Raw genomic sequence first — 13313 nt, forward strand, 5'->3', positions numbered from 1 at the left:
CACACACACACACACACACCCTTCTCACGCAGAGAATGAGAGGTCTTCCCCTTCCTTACCGCCAGGGAAGTTCGCAGTAGGGAGGTGGGTACCGAGCTGGCTGTCCCAGCCCTTCCTCCAGTCCCCTCCATAGAGCTGGCCCCTCTCTCTTCTGCCTGCCCCCTGCGGGACAACACCCTGAGCCTTTACAAACACCCCTCTGTGGCCCACACTTCTCCCAACCTCCCACCCTATGAGCGGGCCCCTGGAGACCCGGGGTCACCAGCCTCCCCAACAACGCACATGAGGCTTTCAGACTGCTCAGGTTTGGCTGGGTGTTTGCTGAGTGACTCACAGGAAGTCTCTCCCTCTCAGGGATACAGCTGCTGCAGACCAAGGACCCCATGGCCAGAGGAGCAGGGCCCAGGGCCCGCCAAGGCAGGGCCCGCTGGGGCCTGGCCTACACCCTGCTGCACAACCCGGCCCTGCAGGCCTTCCGGAAGACGGCCCTGTCGGGGGCCTAGGTCAACGGAGCCCAGCCCCGAGGGTGCGGGAAGCCACCGTGTCCTTGTTTGTGCTGGGGTCCTCCCCTCCTCCCAGCCCACTCCCTCCCCAGTGTCCCCAGCGTCCCCCCCCCCCCCCCCCCCCCAGCCAGGGCAGCCTCTCTGACAGCAAGTTCCCTGGATCAGCGACCAGCACCAGAAGCCAGGGGTCGCTGTGGTTGGATGGAGGTCTGCCCACACCAGGAGCTTCCCGAGGGCTCTGGTCTGTACCCTTCGTCTTGGGAAGCCAGCAAGGGCTCCAGAGGAAGTAATTGGTGGTGTAGGCTCTTGGTCTGGGAGCCAGTGGAACCGGGAGGCCACATCCAGGCCCCTCCCCATGCTGGCAATGCCACCAGCCTCAGCCTCACTGCGGTCTTCTCCTGCCTGGCCTTGGTGAGGTTCAGCCCAGAACAGCTTCACGTTCCAGCTCAGCCCCACCTCAGCCTTGGATCTCACCACCACGGAACCAGACACAGGGCTTCCTCTCTCCTCCAGCTTCCCCCTCTCCTCTTGGGGGGGCCTCGTGCCTTCCTGCGAGGCAGCCCAGGAGGAAGCCATGGGCTCCTACTGGGCAGCAAAGTAATGGCTCAAAGCAGGCCCCACACCGAGCTGGCCACACTTGAGAGCCTGATATTTTTGCAATTGGTATGCCTTTAGATATTATGAAAGAGGTTAGTGTGCTCCCTGTAATAAACTTGTCCCTGAGAAACAGTCCTCCGTAGGAGGAGGGTACGTGGGGGAAAACTGCCCGTACTGCCAGTAAATCATGTATGGGGCTTGGGTGGGGTCGGGGTATCCTGGTCACATGTGGGGCTGGGTACTCCGTGCGGGGCAGAGGAGAACCCATAGCCATATCCTTTTGGGTGGTAGAGGGACTGGGGACCCTATGATGCCACCTCTGAACTATGTGGACATTGGCTTTGGAGGTAGGACTTCTTCTGGGTCCTTGAGAATGGGCAGGACTTAGGGAAGAGAGATTTCAGGAAGACGGAAGCAATATGAATAAAGAAGCGGAAGAGGGGGGATGGGGCACAGGGTGGAGCTGTCCTAATAGGAGTAGACCCTGTGTGCAGCTGGGAAGGGCAGCTGAGGTGGGGGGGGGGGGGGGCGGAGGTGGGGGGGGTCCCTTCCCTTGCTGGGGACTGGTGGAGGTGGGGGATGGATGACTGAGGGTGTAGGGTCCACTGTGGGCTTGGTGAGGGTGGGGGAAAGGTGGCCACTCCACAGATCCGGGTCAGCGGGGCCTTGAGAGATGTCTGCACAACCTCTCTCCTCGCCCACATTCCCACACTCCACTACGGCCTCAAATACACTTGAAGCTAGGGGTGGGGCCAGGGAGCTCAAACCCGCCTTTGAGGCTGCCCCAGAGGGGCGGGGGAGGGTGGGTAAGAGGGCGGGCTCTGATCCCACTGTAGCCCATTGAAAAATGTCTTTCTGACCCAGTGTTGGTGACCAACAGCGTCACAGGGATGAGAAGGCAGACTGGGTCTCTTCCCTTAACAAGGAAACAGTCACAATAGAGTGTGATCAGACTGGCACACTGGACACCCAGGGCTGTGTGAGCCAGAGGAAGGGACCCCATCCTTGTGGGGGCCAGGGGGTGGGGCACCCAGGAAGGCTTCCTTGAGCCAACTTAGCCAAGTGAGGAAGAGGGGAAGGGTGTCCAGACTAAAGGAACAGCATATGTAAAGATGTAGAAGATAACACATCACAGACTATTACGGGAACAATTAATTAGCAGGTCCAAGAGAGTCACGTGGAGGGAGGGTGACATCAGAGAGTCAGGCAGAGGGACAATGAATGGCTGGCTGGGGAATTTGGGCATCACTCTGAGGGTACAGGGAGCCACAGATGACTTTGAAGCAGGAGAGTGACTGTTTCATTCAGAGCACAGCTGTTCCCCAGCTGCCCCTGACTCAGGTCTTAGGCCCAGGTCCCATTTCCAAAAGCCAAGCTTGCTCAGCTGTGAATGGGAGCCAGAGACATCAGGGATCCAAGATGAGTTAGGATATCAAGCCTTCAATAATCAGAGTCCATTGGACCCTTAAGCATCCTACTCGTCCTTTGTTTTCTGAGGAAACTGAAGCCCAGAGATGGGCAGTGATTTACCCAAAGTGGCACAGCACGGGGGACTTGGCTCCACCCTGCTGCTTCCCACCAGATGTGCAGACATCCCTGACATGTGCTGCTGGTGACATCAGCTCAGCAGGAGCTGCAAGCTGCTGAGGGGGGCAGGGAGGTGCTGCGTGTGGACCAGGAGGAGGGGGAAGGGAAGCTGGCCAGACTCCTCGGCCTCCCTGCCTCCACTTTGCTGGGCTCAACAGTCCTGAGTGTAGAACCTGGGAGGCCGCAGAGCCTCTCCCACAGGGTCGTGTCCCTATGTGTAGCCCCCTTCGTTCTGGAAACGGGTGGGGAGGGAGACACATCGCTGACTCGGCACGGATGTGGGGATTAGTCTCCAGGTTCTGATTCCATCTACATGCTCCCCACTCTAAGAGACCCTCAGGCTGCTGCCAGGCCCTCGCCACCCCCCAGGTCAGTCGCCGATCCACCTGCTGTGTGGGGAAGACGCCCAGGGCCGACTTCTCCTCCAGGAACACCATTTCCTCTTCCTGGAAAGCACCCTTAGTCTCCTGGGCTCCCCCCTCAAAGATGCTCTCTTGTTCTCACTCTCTGGGTGTTTTTTCCTCTCCCCCCTTCTCACCCCTACCCTGCGTCCCATCTCCCCCTTTCTCTTTCTTCCCCATCTTGCCTTGTCTGTCCCCATTTCCTCTCCATTCCTTAACATCCCTTCCAGGAATCGGACTGGGAAGGGGGGGGCCACAATCCGGGTGCTTCCGTTCCCTGCCCTCCCCCGCAATGCCTCCTTAGGCCACTGCTGGCATGAAGCACTGTGCAGGGCCATGGGCCCAAGGGAAGCCTCTGGGATGCTCATCATGCCCACACCCCCATTTGTCCTGTGGGCTCATTTGAGGACAGGGATCATCTGCCCTTCAGCTCAGCTTGAGGCCCGGCACTGAGCCCACCGGCCCAACCCCTTGTGCTACCTGCTACACAGTCTGTGCGGGCCTCACAGGCCCCGTCACGCGTAGACAAGCAGGCTGGTTGTCCTGACCCTCCGACTCCCTATCCTGTCCCCAACCGGGATGGGGGCAGCAGGGGAGGACCCTAGATTCAGACAAAATGCCAGGCAGACGCAAGGGAGCATCAGAAATGCTGTTTATTTCTCGGCCGCCCCCTGGGATGGCTAGCCTCTTTGGAGGGGCAGGCTACAGATGCATACTTGGAGAGAAAGGCAGGATAGGTGTCCGGGGTGGAGGGGCACAGGGTGGGAGGAGATGAAGGCCATCCCGGATCCTCCGATCCTGTCTGAGATCAGGGCACAGACTCCCGAGCCCCCAGATCATCAGGGAATGCCAGGAGGCAGAGGGAACTCAAACGGGTCACCAAGAGCCCAAAGCTATGCCAGCCACCGCCCGAGACCCTATTCCCTGTCTGCTTCAGGTCACTTCCCTGCCAAGCCCCCGGCCCCAACCCTGTGCCCCCAGCCTTTGCCAGCTGGTCGGACCCAGTGCCTGCAATTCCATTGGTAGGGCTTCCCCCGGGGGGTTAGGACATCGCCCTGTTAGCGAGCTGCCCTGATGGGGGAGCACGGGCCATGTGGTTAGCAGCAATCAGCACCGCACACGGTGAGTATGGGATCAAATTCTGGTCTAGTCACTAGCTTTGAGCAAGTTTAGAAGTCGGGGGTGGTGAGGGTTCCAGAGGAGGTGAGAAGGGAGGTAGGAAGATGTGAAGTCCCCCACACCGGCCTTGGGAGTTGCCACCCTCAGACCCAGGTGTTGCTTATTATAAGGGACATCCACAGAGTCAGGGGAGGGAGGGGGGGTGGGGACCGGGGAAGGCTAGAAGGAAGTGAGGAAGAGAAGGAGGAGGCTCTGGCCTAGTAGGAACAGGCCGGGGGGCTGCTTCCCAGGGGCCCCTCCTCCCACTGCTGCAGCCTCAGGGCCCCCCGCGCGGCTGAGGTAGATGATGACGACGTTGTCCTCTGGCCCTGAGGGCTGTACCTCGTTGTCAACCGTGTAGCAGCCCTTACCCTCAGCCGCTTTGCCGTGGAACCTGCGCCCCAGCGCATCCTCCCCACCCTCGCCCGGTGTGGCCAGTGCCACGTTTACTGAGCTCTCCGCACTGCCTAGCTCGTTGGTGGCCAGGCAGCTGTAGGTGCCCTCCTCCGGCTTGCCGAAGTCTGGGATGAGCAGGCTGCCGTTGGCAAAGGCCTGGAAGCGAGGCCGGCCGCCAGCGGCCGGGGCCCCGGGCAGGGCATGCCCGTCGACACCCACGTTGGGGCTGGTGATCTCCACGGTGCCACCGGGCGTCTGGATGTGCCAGTGGAGCTGGGGGGCCGGTTGCCCCTCCACGTCGCAGTGGAGGGCCAGCACGAAGCCCGGCCGCAGCTCGGCACCATCCTGGCTGGGCTGGTAGGTAAGCTGCACCGAGGGCGCCGAGCAAGGCAGCGGCAGCAGGCGGTTCAGCGGCGTGCCCTTGAGCACGTGGGGCGAAGTGCAGGTGATGTTGTCTTGCTCCGGGATGGACACGGCCGTGGTCAGGGCCCACGTCTTGAACCACACGATGCCGCAGGTGCAGTCGAAGGGGTTATCGTTGATCTGCAGGTGGGACAGAGCGGTGAGGGGCGCGAAGGTGCCTTCGGCCAGCGCGTGCAGGCGGTTGTGGTTGAGCTGCAGCGAGCGCAGGGCACGAAGGCTGCGGAAGGCGTCCCGGGGGATGAAGGTCAGCTCGTTGCTGTCCATCTTGAGCAGCTGGAGGGCACTGAGGTTGTGCAGGTCGCTCCAGGCAAAGTCGGAGATGAGGTTGTGGCTGAGGTCCAGGCTCCTGAGTTGGCCCAGAGGGGCGAGGGCACCGGCGGCCACCACACGGATCTCGTTGTGCGCCAGCCACAGCGACTGCAGCAGGGGCACCTCCCGGAAGGCGCCCTCTGGCAAGCTTGGCAGCCGGTTGGCCGACAGGCTCAGCGTGGTCACGTTGGCAGGGAAGCCGGGTGGCACGGCCTCCAGGTCGCGGTAGGCGCAGTCGGCAATCTGGAAGCCGTACTTCTCGCCGCAGTCGCAGGGCTCAGGACAGGCCTGCGCTAGGCCCAGGAGGACCGCCCAGCAGAGCAAACGCAGCTCCTGCATCCTACCTCCTGCAGAGAGGGACACGCCACCAAGGTGACCCCAAGGGCCCGTGCAAGGCACTCGTCCCTCTCGGGACCCCAGCCAGACAGAGCTCTTCCCCCTCACAAGGCCCTGCCCCCACAGAATCCGGCTAAGACCCAACACCACCTAGCCCCCCTGCCCATTCTACAGAAGGGGAAACTGAGGCCCAAAGAAGGGCCAGGACTTGCCCGAGGTCACGCAGCCAGAAGGGGCGAAGACGGGACGGAAGAGGACCCCAGCTCCTCCTCCAAGCAGAGAGCTCTCCCTGCCTCGGCCAGCTCCGAGCTGATTTTATGACTTGAAATCCGTTTTCAGCCGCCCCCTCCCCCAGCGCTCCACGGAACCTCCCTCCTGCCCTCCCACATCCTGGCCACAGTCCCTCCCACCGGAGCCCCCCATAGGTATACTTTGCCCCGGCCCAGACAAGGCCCCTTGTGCAGTGCACACCGCCCCCATCCACCCCATCCGCCCCCCTCCCGCTCCTACAGGCTATGACCACAGCAGACACCAAACCCTTTCTACAGAATCACACCCGTGGCCTGTTCCTTTCAGACTACGCCAGGCAGCTGCCTAAATAAACCCCCGCCAGGACCTCTCAGCTGGCCTGGGGGAGGCCAGTGGTTCAACCCAAATGCTGCCGGGATTTCCGGGGATGCGGTTGCTAGAGGGGCAGACGCCCCCTGGACACATCCAAATAAGGGATTGTCCCAAGCACCCCGAACCAACGGGAAAGTGCCAGGCAGTCGAGCCTCTGTGCCCGGCAGGCCTCCCCCTTTCCCGCTGGCTTACCTTCAAACTACTCTTTCTTAGCCAAGCGGATCCACTTCTAAGATGGGACCAAAGACCAACAAAGGACAGAGTTGGCCCAGGGCAGGCTGCGGGGCCACCGGGCGTGCAGGGAGGATGCGGAGGCTGGAGGAAGGGGCACCCTGGTTCCTGCCCCACCTTCGAACCGCTCGCCCGTGCCCGCCCTTCCCCAGACAGGGTGCCTGGGGCCTCGCTGAGAGCAGGCTGCAGGAAGGGAGCCCAGACAGCCCGGACACTCCCTCCTTCTAGCAAAACAACTGCTTCTCTGCAGCAACAAGGACCCGTGTTTCATAAGTGACACCAGAAACTCGAGGGGGAAGAGATGCCAAATTTTTTTTTCTTTTTTTCCCTCTCTCTCACTCACTTTTAGCAGCTTCAACTTCCTTAAAGACACAGCACTAGCTGGACAGCACCCAATAAAAGATGGGGCTAGGAGGATTTTTATGGAGCGAAGAGTGAGAATTGAGTCTCCCGGAAGGTGGGAAACTTCTAACCTCGCTTCAAACAAGAGGAAAGATGCGGGGGGGGGGGGGGGGTCTTCTCCAAGCTGGGGCCGTATGAGTGATTGTGTGTGCACATGCGTGCGACATTTCTAGGCGTGGATGAGTGTGTATGTGTGTTTGTGTGGATGTGGGTGTGGGACTGTGTGTCAATGTGTGTGTTTGGGAATGTTTGAGCGTGTGTTCGTGTAGGTGTGAGACTGCATCGTTTTGTGTCGTCTCTGTGTTTGTCTGGTGTATACAAGCGAGTGTGTGTATTTGGGAGGGTGTGTGTGTGTGTGTGTGTAGAAGTGTGTGTCTTTGTGTCCATGTGTCTGTGTGGGTGATGCTGTGTTTCAATGAAAAGCAGAGAAGGCCCAAGTGTATGAAAACCCCACCAGACTCCAACACCCCAGCGAGAAGCCAAAATGTTAGTCCTGGTTTTGTGAGAAAACACATCTTCCTCGTCTGTGTCAGGCCTGCCTGCTGGCTCTGAGGCTAGGCTGCTCTAAGCACATGTGGTCCAGGGAGGTCCCCAGGCGCCAAGGCGCCAGACCTGGCTCCCCACTTGGCCGGGAGGGGAGAGATCAGGGAGGCGGGCAGAGGTATGACAAGGCTCCGAACCCCGTAGCAGAGAGTCTTGGACACGAATCAGTTGGACTTCAGTTTCCCTGACTGGGATTCTGAGAGACCCAGGTTCACACAGATAGTTCCATCACCCAGGACTGCCCACCCGGCAGGCAGAGGTGAGGCTAAGGGTCTCGCTCCTTCCGGAATATTCTCTGTGTCCTCCCACACTGCTTGAAATCCCACCACTGGAGCTGTCTGTCTGTGGAGGCTGCACTGCTCTCTGGGCCCCGCTCTCCCAGCACTAACTGTGTGGGAAGGACATATGCCTCCAGGGTGAGGGTATATCTGAGCTTTTCCCCCCAAACAGGAGGGCCCGGAGGAGTCAGAATGGGGAAGAGAAAGAGGCCCCAAACAAGAGAGCCAGAAGAGCAACCAAAAGATGAGAGAACCCCCTCGAAAACACTTTGTGCACTGGATACTTTTGCCCTCCACAGCACAAGCCTACTCATATCCCCTCAGCCCTCTGCCCCAGCCTTCCTTTTCCTCCGGTCCATATACCTGGCTGAATTCTGCTCAGCACTCTCCTGACCCTCCTGGCAGGGCCAAGGACAAACAGGTATCCTCTTTGGATGAAAGCATCCCCGGGGAGCCCTCCATCCCAGCTCACCGCCTCGCCATCCCCCTGTCAGCAAGCGGGGCTGCAAGTACCGCGTGCCCCCTGCAAAGCCCCTCAGTCTGATACTGAGAATATTCTCGCAGTCCGAGTTCCGACCCACTGCAGGCGAAGCCTTGTCTGGCGTCGTCGTTGCTGTGTTGGGGAATTGGGAGGAAAGTCCTGAATTCGGTAGGCCCACTGGAGGCTGGAAGCACATACATCGGGAGTTCAGGTAACCAGAGGGGAGACTCAGCGACCTCAGTGCCAGTCACAGAGGGTTTCCTGGGGGAGGGGGCGTCGCTGTGCTGCTGTACCCGCCTACACCGCCTCACCCACGCCAGGGGGCTGCCTCTGAGGCGCTCTCAGGAGCCCACACTCTCCCCCCGGCTCCCCGTTCCAAAGCACACAGGCCCAGAGTGCGAAGATTCCCCCCCCCCCCCCCCCAGCCCTCAGACCCTCCTGCTGTGGCTGGAACCTGGCATTTCAGGCTTCCATTAAACATCACCTCATCAGAGCAGCTCTTCGGAGACCACCGAAGCTAAAACAGGCTCCCCCCTTAATTGTCCTCATAGACCTCCCTGGCCTTTCTTCGGAGTTCTTACCGTCATCTTTCTCGATGACGCTTGTTTTCCCTGGAGTTGTCTTCATCTAGGTGTGGGGAAGGGGGGCTTGTTGTTTTGGGTTTTTTAGTGCTTCTCACTAATTCAATTCCCCACTCTCCCCCAGCTGGGTGAATCTCCTTTCAACGTAAATAAACCCATAATGTACTCTATCCATTTTATCTTGGAGAAATCTCTCCCTGAGCCTTCTGACCTGCTCCAATTCGTTTTTTTTAAGTTTATTTATTTATTTTGAGAGAGAGAGAGAGAGAGAGAGAGTGCAAGAGCAAGTGGGGGAGGGGCAAGGAGAAGGGGAGAGAGACAGAATCCCAAGCAGGCTCTGGCGCTCTCAGCACACAGCCTGACACCGGTCTCGAACCCATAAACCGTGAGATCATGACTTGAGCCGAAACCAAGAGTCGGACACTTAACCAACTGAGCCACTTCCAGTTCGGTTTATTTGGACCCTGGCTGTGCTACAGTCACACAGAGATGGCCCACCTCCCTTGCTCAGGGGTCCATTGCTCAGCTCTCTGGGCTTGGGCCTCTTGCTTTCTGGATCCCACATCTTCCCCTTCTCAGTTTACACTCTCACTTTGGCGGAACCCACCCTCCAGTACCTTCTGGAAAAGGTTTGTAGGAGAGGTGTTGTGGGACCTGCCTGTCTGAAGACTCTTTGTCACTCTGAGTGATAGTCTAGCTGGGTAGAGAACTCCAGATGGAGATCTCTTCCCCAGAACTTTACAGGGGCCCTCCCTTGAAAGCCGTTGCTCTGTTGTTGCTTATAGGGCTGGTGTGGGGGGCTCCACCACTGTGTTGGCATCAATTGTGTGTGTGCCGCCTGGGATTTGTCTTTCTGGAAGCTTGGAGTTGATGATTCGCTATGCTGCGCCTTGCTGAGGGCCTGCCCTTCCAAATCAGAAATTCATGTTCTTCAGCCCTGGAAAAGTTTTTGATTTACCCCTTTATGATTTCCTGACCTCCATTTTCTCTGTTCTCTCCTTCTGAAACCCTAATCAACCAGATGTTGTGCTTCGTGGAGGAACCCCTAACGTCCTCATCTTTCCCCTCCTTTGTCTCACTTCTGTATCTTCCCGTCGCTGTCTCTAGGAAGTCTCGTCTATGTTACCATTCTGCCCTTCTAATGGAGTGTTTGATTTGTAAGCTTTACATTTCAAAGATTCCTTTTAATTTGCTGACTGTTCTCTTTAATATATGTCGTACCCAGTTCTTGTTTCATGGATACTGTAGGTTATTTCTGTGAAGATGATGATACCTATCTCTCTTTTCTGTTTAGGCTTCCTTCTGTCTGCACTGCCTGTCTCCTTGTTTGCTAGCTTGTTTGGACTCTGTCTTTCCTATTTGCGGTTTCCTCAGGTAATTCACTTGGCAGAAATGTATTCCTATGTGTTTAATGTGAGATCCCTCCACTAGAGAGGAAGTGCACTGAAGGCAGACATCTCATCTCCCCAGTTGCTGTTAATTTCTGGCACAGAAAAGATGTTCAATAAATATTCCTTGACTCGATGAATGGGCCAACTGGGTGGTCATCAAATGCCAGAGATGAAAATAACATAGAGGCCACCTCCTCTACCTCCTCATTTTACAGATAGGCACTCAGGGTCCAGACAGGGACAGGGACGTGCCCAAGGTTACACGTCCCCAAAGGGGCCTTTGGATAGGACATCTGAGGAACATTTCACACAACGTGGGAGAGCCTCACTCTTGTCAGGTGGTTGAGTACGTTACTAGCCTTCCTGAAGGAGGGGAGCCCTTGCACCCCCGTTGCCCACCCTCGAAGACCTTGATGACAGCTGAACACTAGTTGGCCCTCAGAACCTCACTGTGGAGGAGCCATCGGGGGCTGAGGGCAGAAAAAGTAACAGGGACTCGCCTATCTGGGCAGAACTGACTCTACCTGCATTGGTCACTGACGACTCTTGCCCACTGTCCAGAACCCACCCCTGCCTGAGGGTGCAGCCGTGCCCCGTTTCCTCCAGGAAGGATGAGAAGACAGGGCTACCATGGCCAAGTGGGCCCCAATCCAAACCATCTGAGCCTCCAAGGTACTTGACCACCCCTGTATACCTGCGGGAGGGTCGCACACAGCCCCCAGCTATTCACATACCTCCAAGGATGGGGGCTTATTACCTCCTAGGCAGCCCCCTTTAATCTCTTCGTAGCTATCATAGGCTGAAAATTCCTCCCCAACAGCCCATCCCACAAGAGATAATGGGATCAGGCGGGAGGCGAGCCTGAGGTTGGCCCTCCTACCTCCTCGTAGCCCAGGAGCTCCCTGTCGGCAGCCTGGGCCACCATCTTCCCAGTCCTGGCCTCCTCTGAGCTGGGCTCAGTCCCCAGGACTGGAGAGCCCTTCTCAGGTCCTCAAACCCCTCCACCATCCCTTGATCCTCAAGAGCCCCACCGCAGTGGAAGGAAGAATTGCGGAGTGGGGAGGGGGCGAAGAGGGGCCAGGTTTGGGAGCCCTTCCTGCCTACCCCAGCCTTGGCTCCTGTGGGCCTCAGTAGTTCATCATAGAATGACCAACTGTTCCAGTTTGCCGAGGACCGAGGGGGTGTTCCAAGATGCCAGACTTTTGGTGCTAAAATCCTGACAGTCCCAGGCATGCTGGTCACCGGGGCAGGGGACGTGCCCGCTTCTTCCCACAGAGGTTTTCCTTCCTGCTCCCTGTTCTGCACCCCCTGCCCTTGGCAGAGGCCAGAATTTCTCTTCCCTTTCCTCCGCACCCCCTTCCACGGAGCTGCTACCCCTCCCCAGCTGTGGCTGCTCAGCTTGTGACTCCTGCACCCCAAAGGGGCCTCACTCCTGCTGACCAGGGGGCTGCTGGCGCGGCCACGTCAGCTTTTCCTGGAAGGCCAAAAAAGATCCCAGAGAGAGAGAGAGAAAGAAAATAGAGTGAAAGGGACAGAGCGCGGCAGAGAAAGGACTGGGAAGGAACTGAGACAGACACGGGAGTGAGAGAAAGCAGGTGCTCACTGACAGCCAGGGCTGGATCCGAGGTAGAGACAGGATTCAAGATCCAGAAAGAGCGACGGAGAAAGAGGGTCCGATGGGCCCTGAAGCGGGCTCCATGAGGGAGGAGACAGTGGGGGGTCTCAGTCCCACCCTGCCTTCCCTCCACGGCTCATCGGGATCATTGGGAGGAAGCTCAGCAGCTCATGGGGGGACTGGTTGAAGTTTCCTGGGGGTTTCCTGGGAGGGAGAGGCCAGCCTGGGCCCTTGAGAAGGTGCCGTTACAGAAGGAACGTTGTGCAGGGGCGACTGAGATCCGCCCACACCATCAGATTATGGGATTTGAGACAGTCCCTCCCTTTCCTGGGTCTCAGTTCCTCTGTCTTGCGTGGGAGATGGAGGAAAGGGCTTAGGGTCCCTCAGCCCTGCCGTTCTAATGAACGTCTGCATTTACGTCTACGTGAGGAGTCTGCACGTATGTGTGTGTTCATGCGCAGTCAGTTCTGCTGTGTGCGTGTGAGCCTTGCTGGGTCTGCGTATGTGATGGTGGGTGCGTGCACACGTGTGGACCCATGTGGCCGTGTGTTCATAAGCTCACTGCGTGCCCCTGAGGCTGTGCGTGCGGCGGCAGGGCGGGCCCCATCTTTTCCCCCCCAAATCAGCTGCAGCCAAGAGTCCCAGCCTGGGCAGAGGTGGCCTGGCCCCGGGCTGATCTACAGCGGGTGCCTCCCTCCCATGCCTCCCCCGCCCGCTCTCCACCTTCCTCTCCATACACCCTTCCCATAACTCAGACGTGAGGGTCTCAATCCCTCCCACCTTGGAAACCAGGATGTGCCTCTGACTCTACCTCTGGCCTCATCTCCAGCCGAGCTCGGCTCACCGAATCCGGTCCACACTTCAGCTGCTCCCACCTCGGGGCCACCCCTGTTGCTCTTTTCTCAAACTGGAGTCTGTCCCCCTTGGATTTGCGGGGCCCGCTCCCTCTTGTCTTTGGACACTTTGTTCAAATGCCTGCTCCCTAGAAGGGCCTTCCCAGCCCAGCCTATGTAAAAAGGATTTGTGGGGCGCCTGGGGTGGCTCAGTCCGTTAAGCGTCCAACTTCGGCTCAGGTCATGATCTCACAGTTCGTGGGTTCGAGCCCGGCGTCCGGCTCTGTGCTGACAGCTCAGAGCCTGGAGCCTGCTTCGGATTCTGTGTCTCCCTCTCTCTCTGCGCCTCCCCTGTTCACGCTCTGTCTCTGTCCCAAGAATAAGTAAACATTAAAACAAATTTTTTTTAATAAAAATAAAAATAAATAAAAATGAAAAGGCTTTGCCCCTCTCGGTGTCCACACACAGTTTAGTTGTCCCTCTTCCCAAGACCCACCCCTGCCATCTGTGAGTGTATGTCTCATCCATTTCATCCATCTTTCCAATCCAAACGTGAGCTCCATACGGGTGGGCACTTGGCTCTGAGCAGGTGCTCAGTAAATCCTTGTTGAACGAATGGATGAAAAA

The 13313-nt window shown here is 58.1% G+C and overlaps 2 protein-coding genes across 9 annotated transcripts in view; one reads left to right on the forward strand and one right to left on the reverse strand.

Annotated features, from left to right (window-relative positions):
• STRA6 (signaling receptor and transporter of retinol STRA6) overlaps positions 1–1270 on the forward strand; it is a 30077-nt gene extending 28807 nt beyond the window's left edge. For all 7 annotated transcript variants that reach the window (XM_053223737.1, XM_053223734.1, XM_053223733.1 and 4 more), the window contains one exon: positions 355–1270. In XM_053223737.1, the coding sequence (XP_053079712.1) occupies positions 355–503 (149 nt within the window). In that variant the 3' untranslated portion in view covers positions 504–1270. The remainder of the gene's footprint in view (positions 1–354) is intronic.
• A 2453-nt stretch (positions 1271–3723) lies between these two features.
• ISLR (immunoglobulin superfamily containing leucine rich repeat) lies at positions 3724–6840 on the reverse strand. 2 transcript variants are annotated; one of them, XM_027067761.2, is made up of 2 exons: positions 6524–6840; positions 3724–5721 (listed from the first exon to the last, which is right to left on the reverse strand). In XM_027067761.2, exon 2 carries the CDS (start codon positions 5711–5713, stop codon positions 4427–4429), a length of 1287 nt encoding a protein of 428 aa, XP_026923562.1. In that variant the 5' UTR covers positions 5714–5721; positions 6524–6840; the 3' UTR covers positions 3724–4426. The 2 variants fall into 2 exon arrangements, with proteins under 2 accessions (XP_026923562.1, XP_026923563.1); XM_027067762.2 differs by lacking the exon at positions 6524–6840 and adding an exon at positions 5923–6065.
• Between the last annotated feature and the right edge of the window lie 6473 nt (positions 6841–13313).

This window comes from Acinonyx jubatus, chromosome B3 (assembly GCF_027475565.1).
Source record: "Acinonyx jubatus isolate Ajub_Pintada_27869175 chromosome B3, VMU_Ajub_asm_v1.0, whole genome shotgun sequence".
Lineage (NCBI taxonomy): Eukaryota > Metazoa > Chordata > Mammalia > Carnivora > Felidae > Acinonyx > Acinonyx jubatus.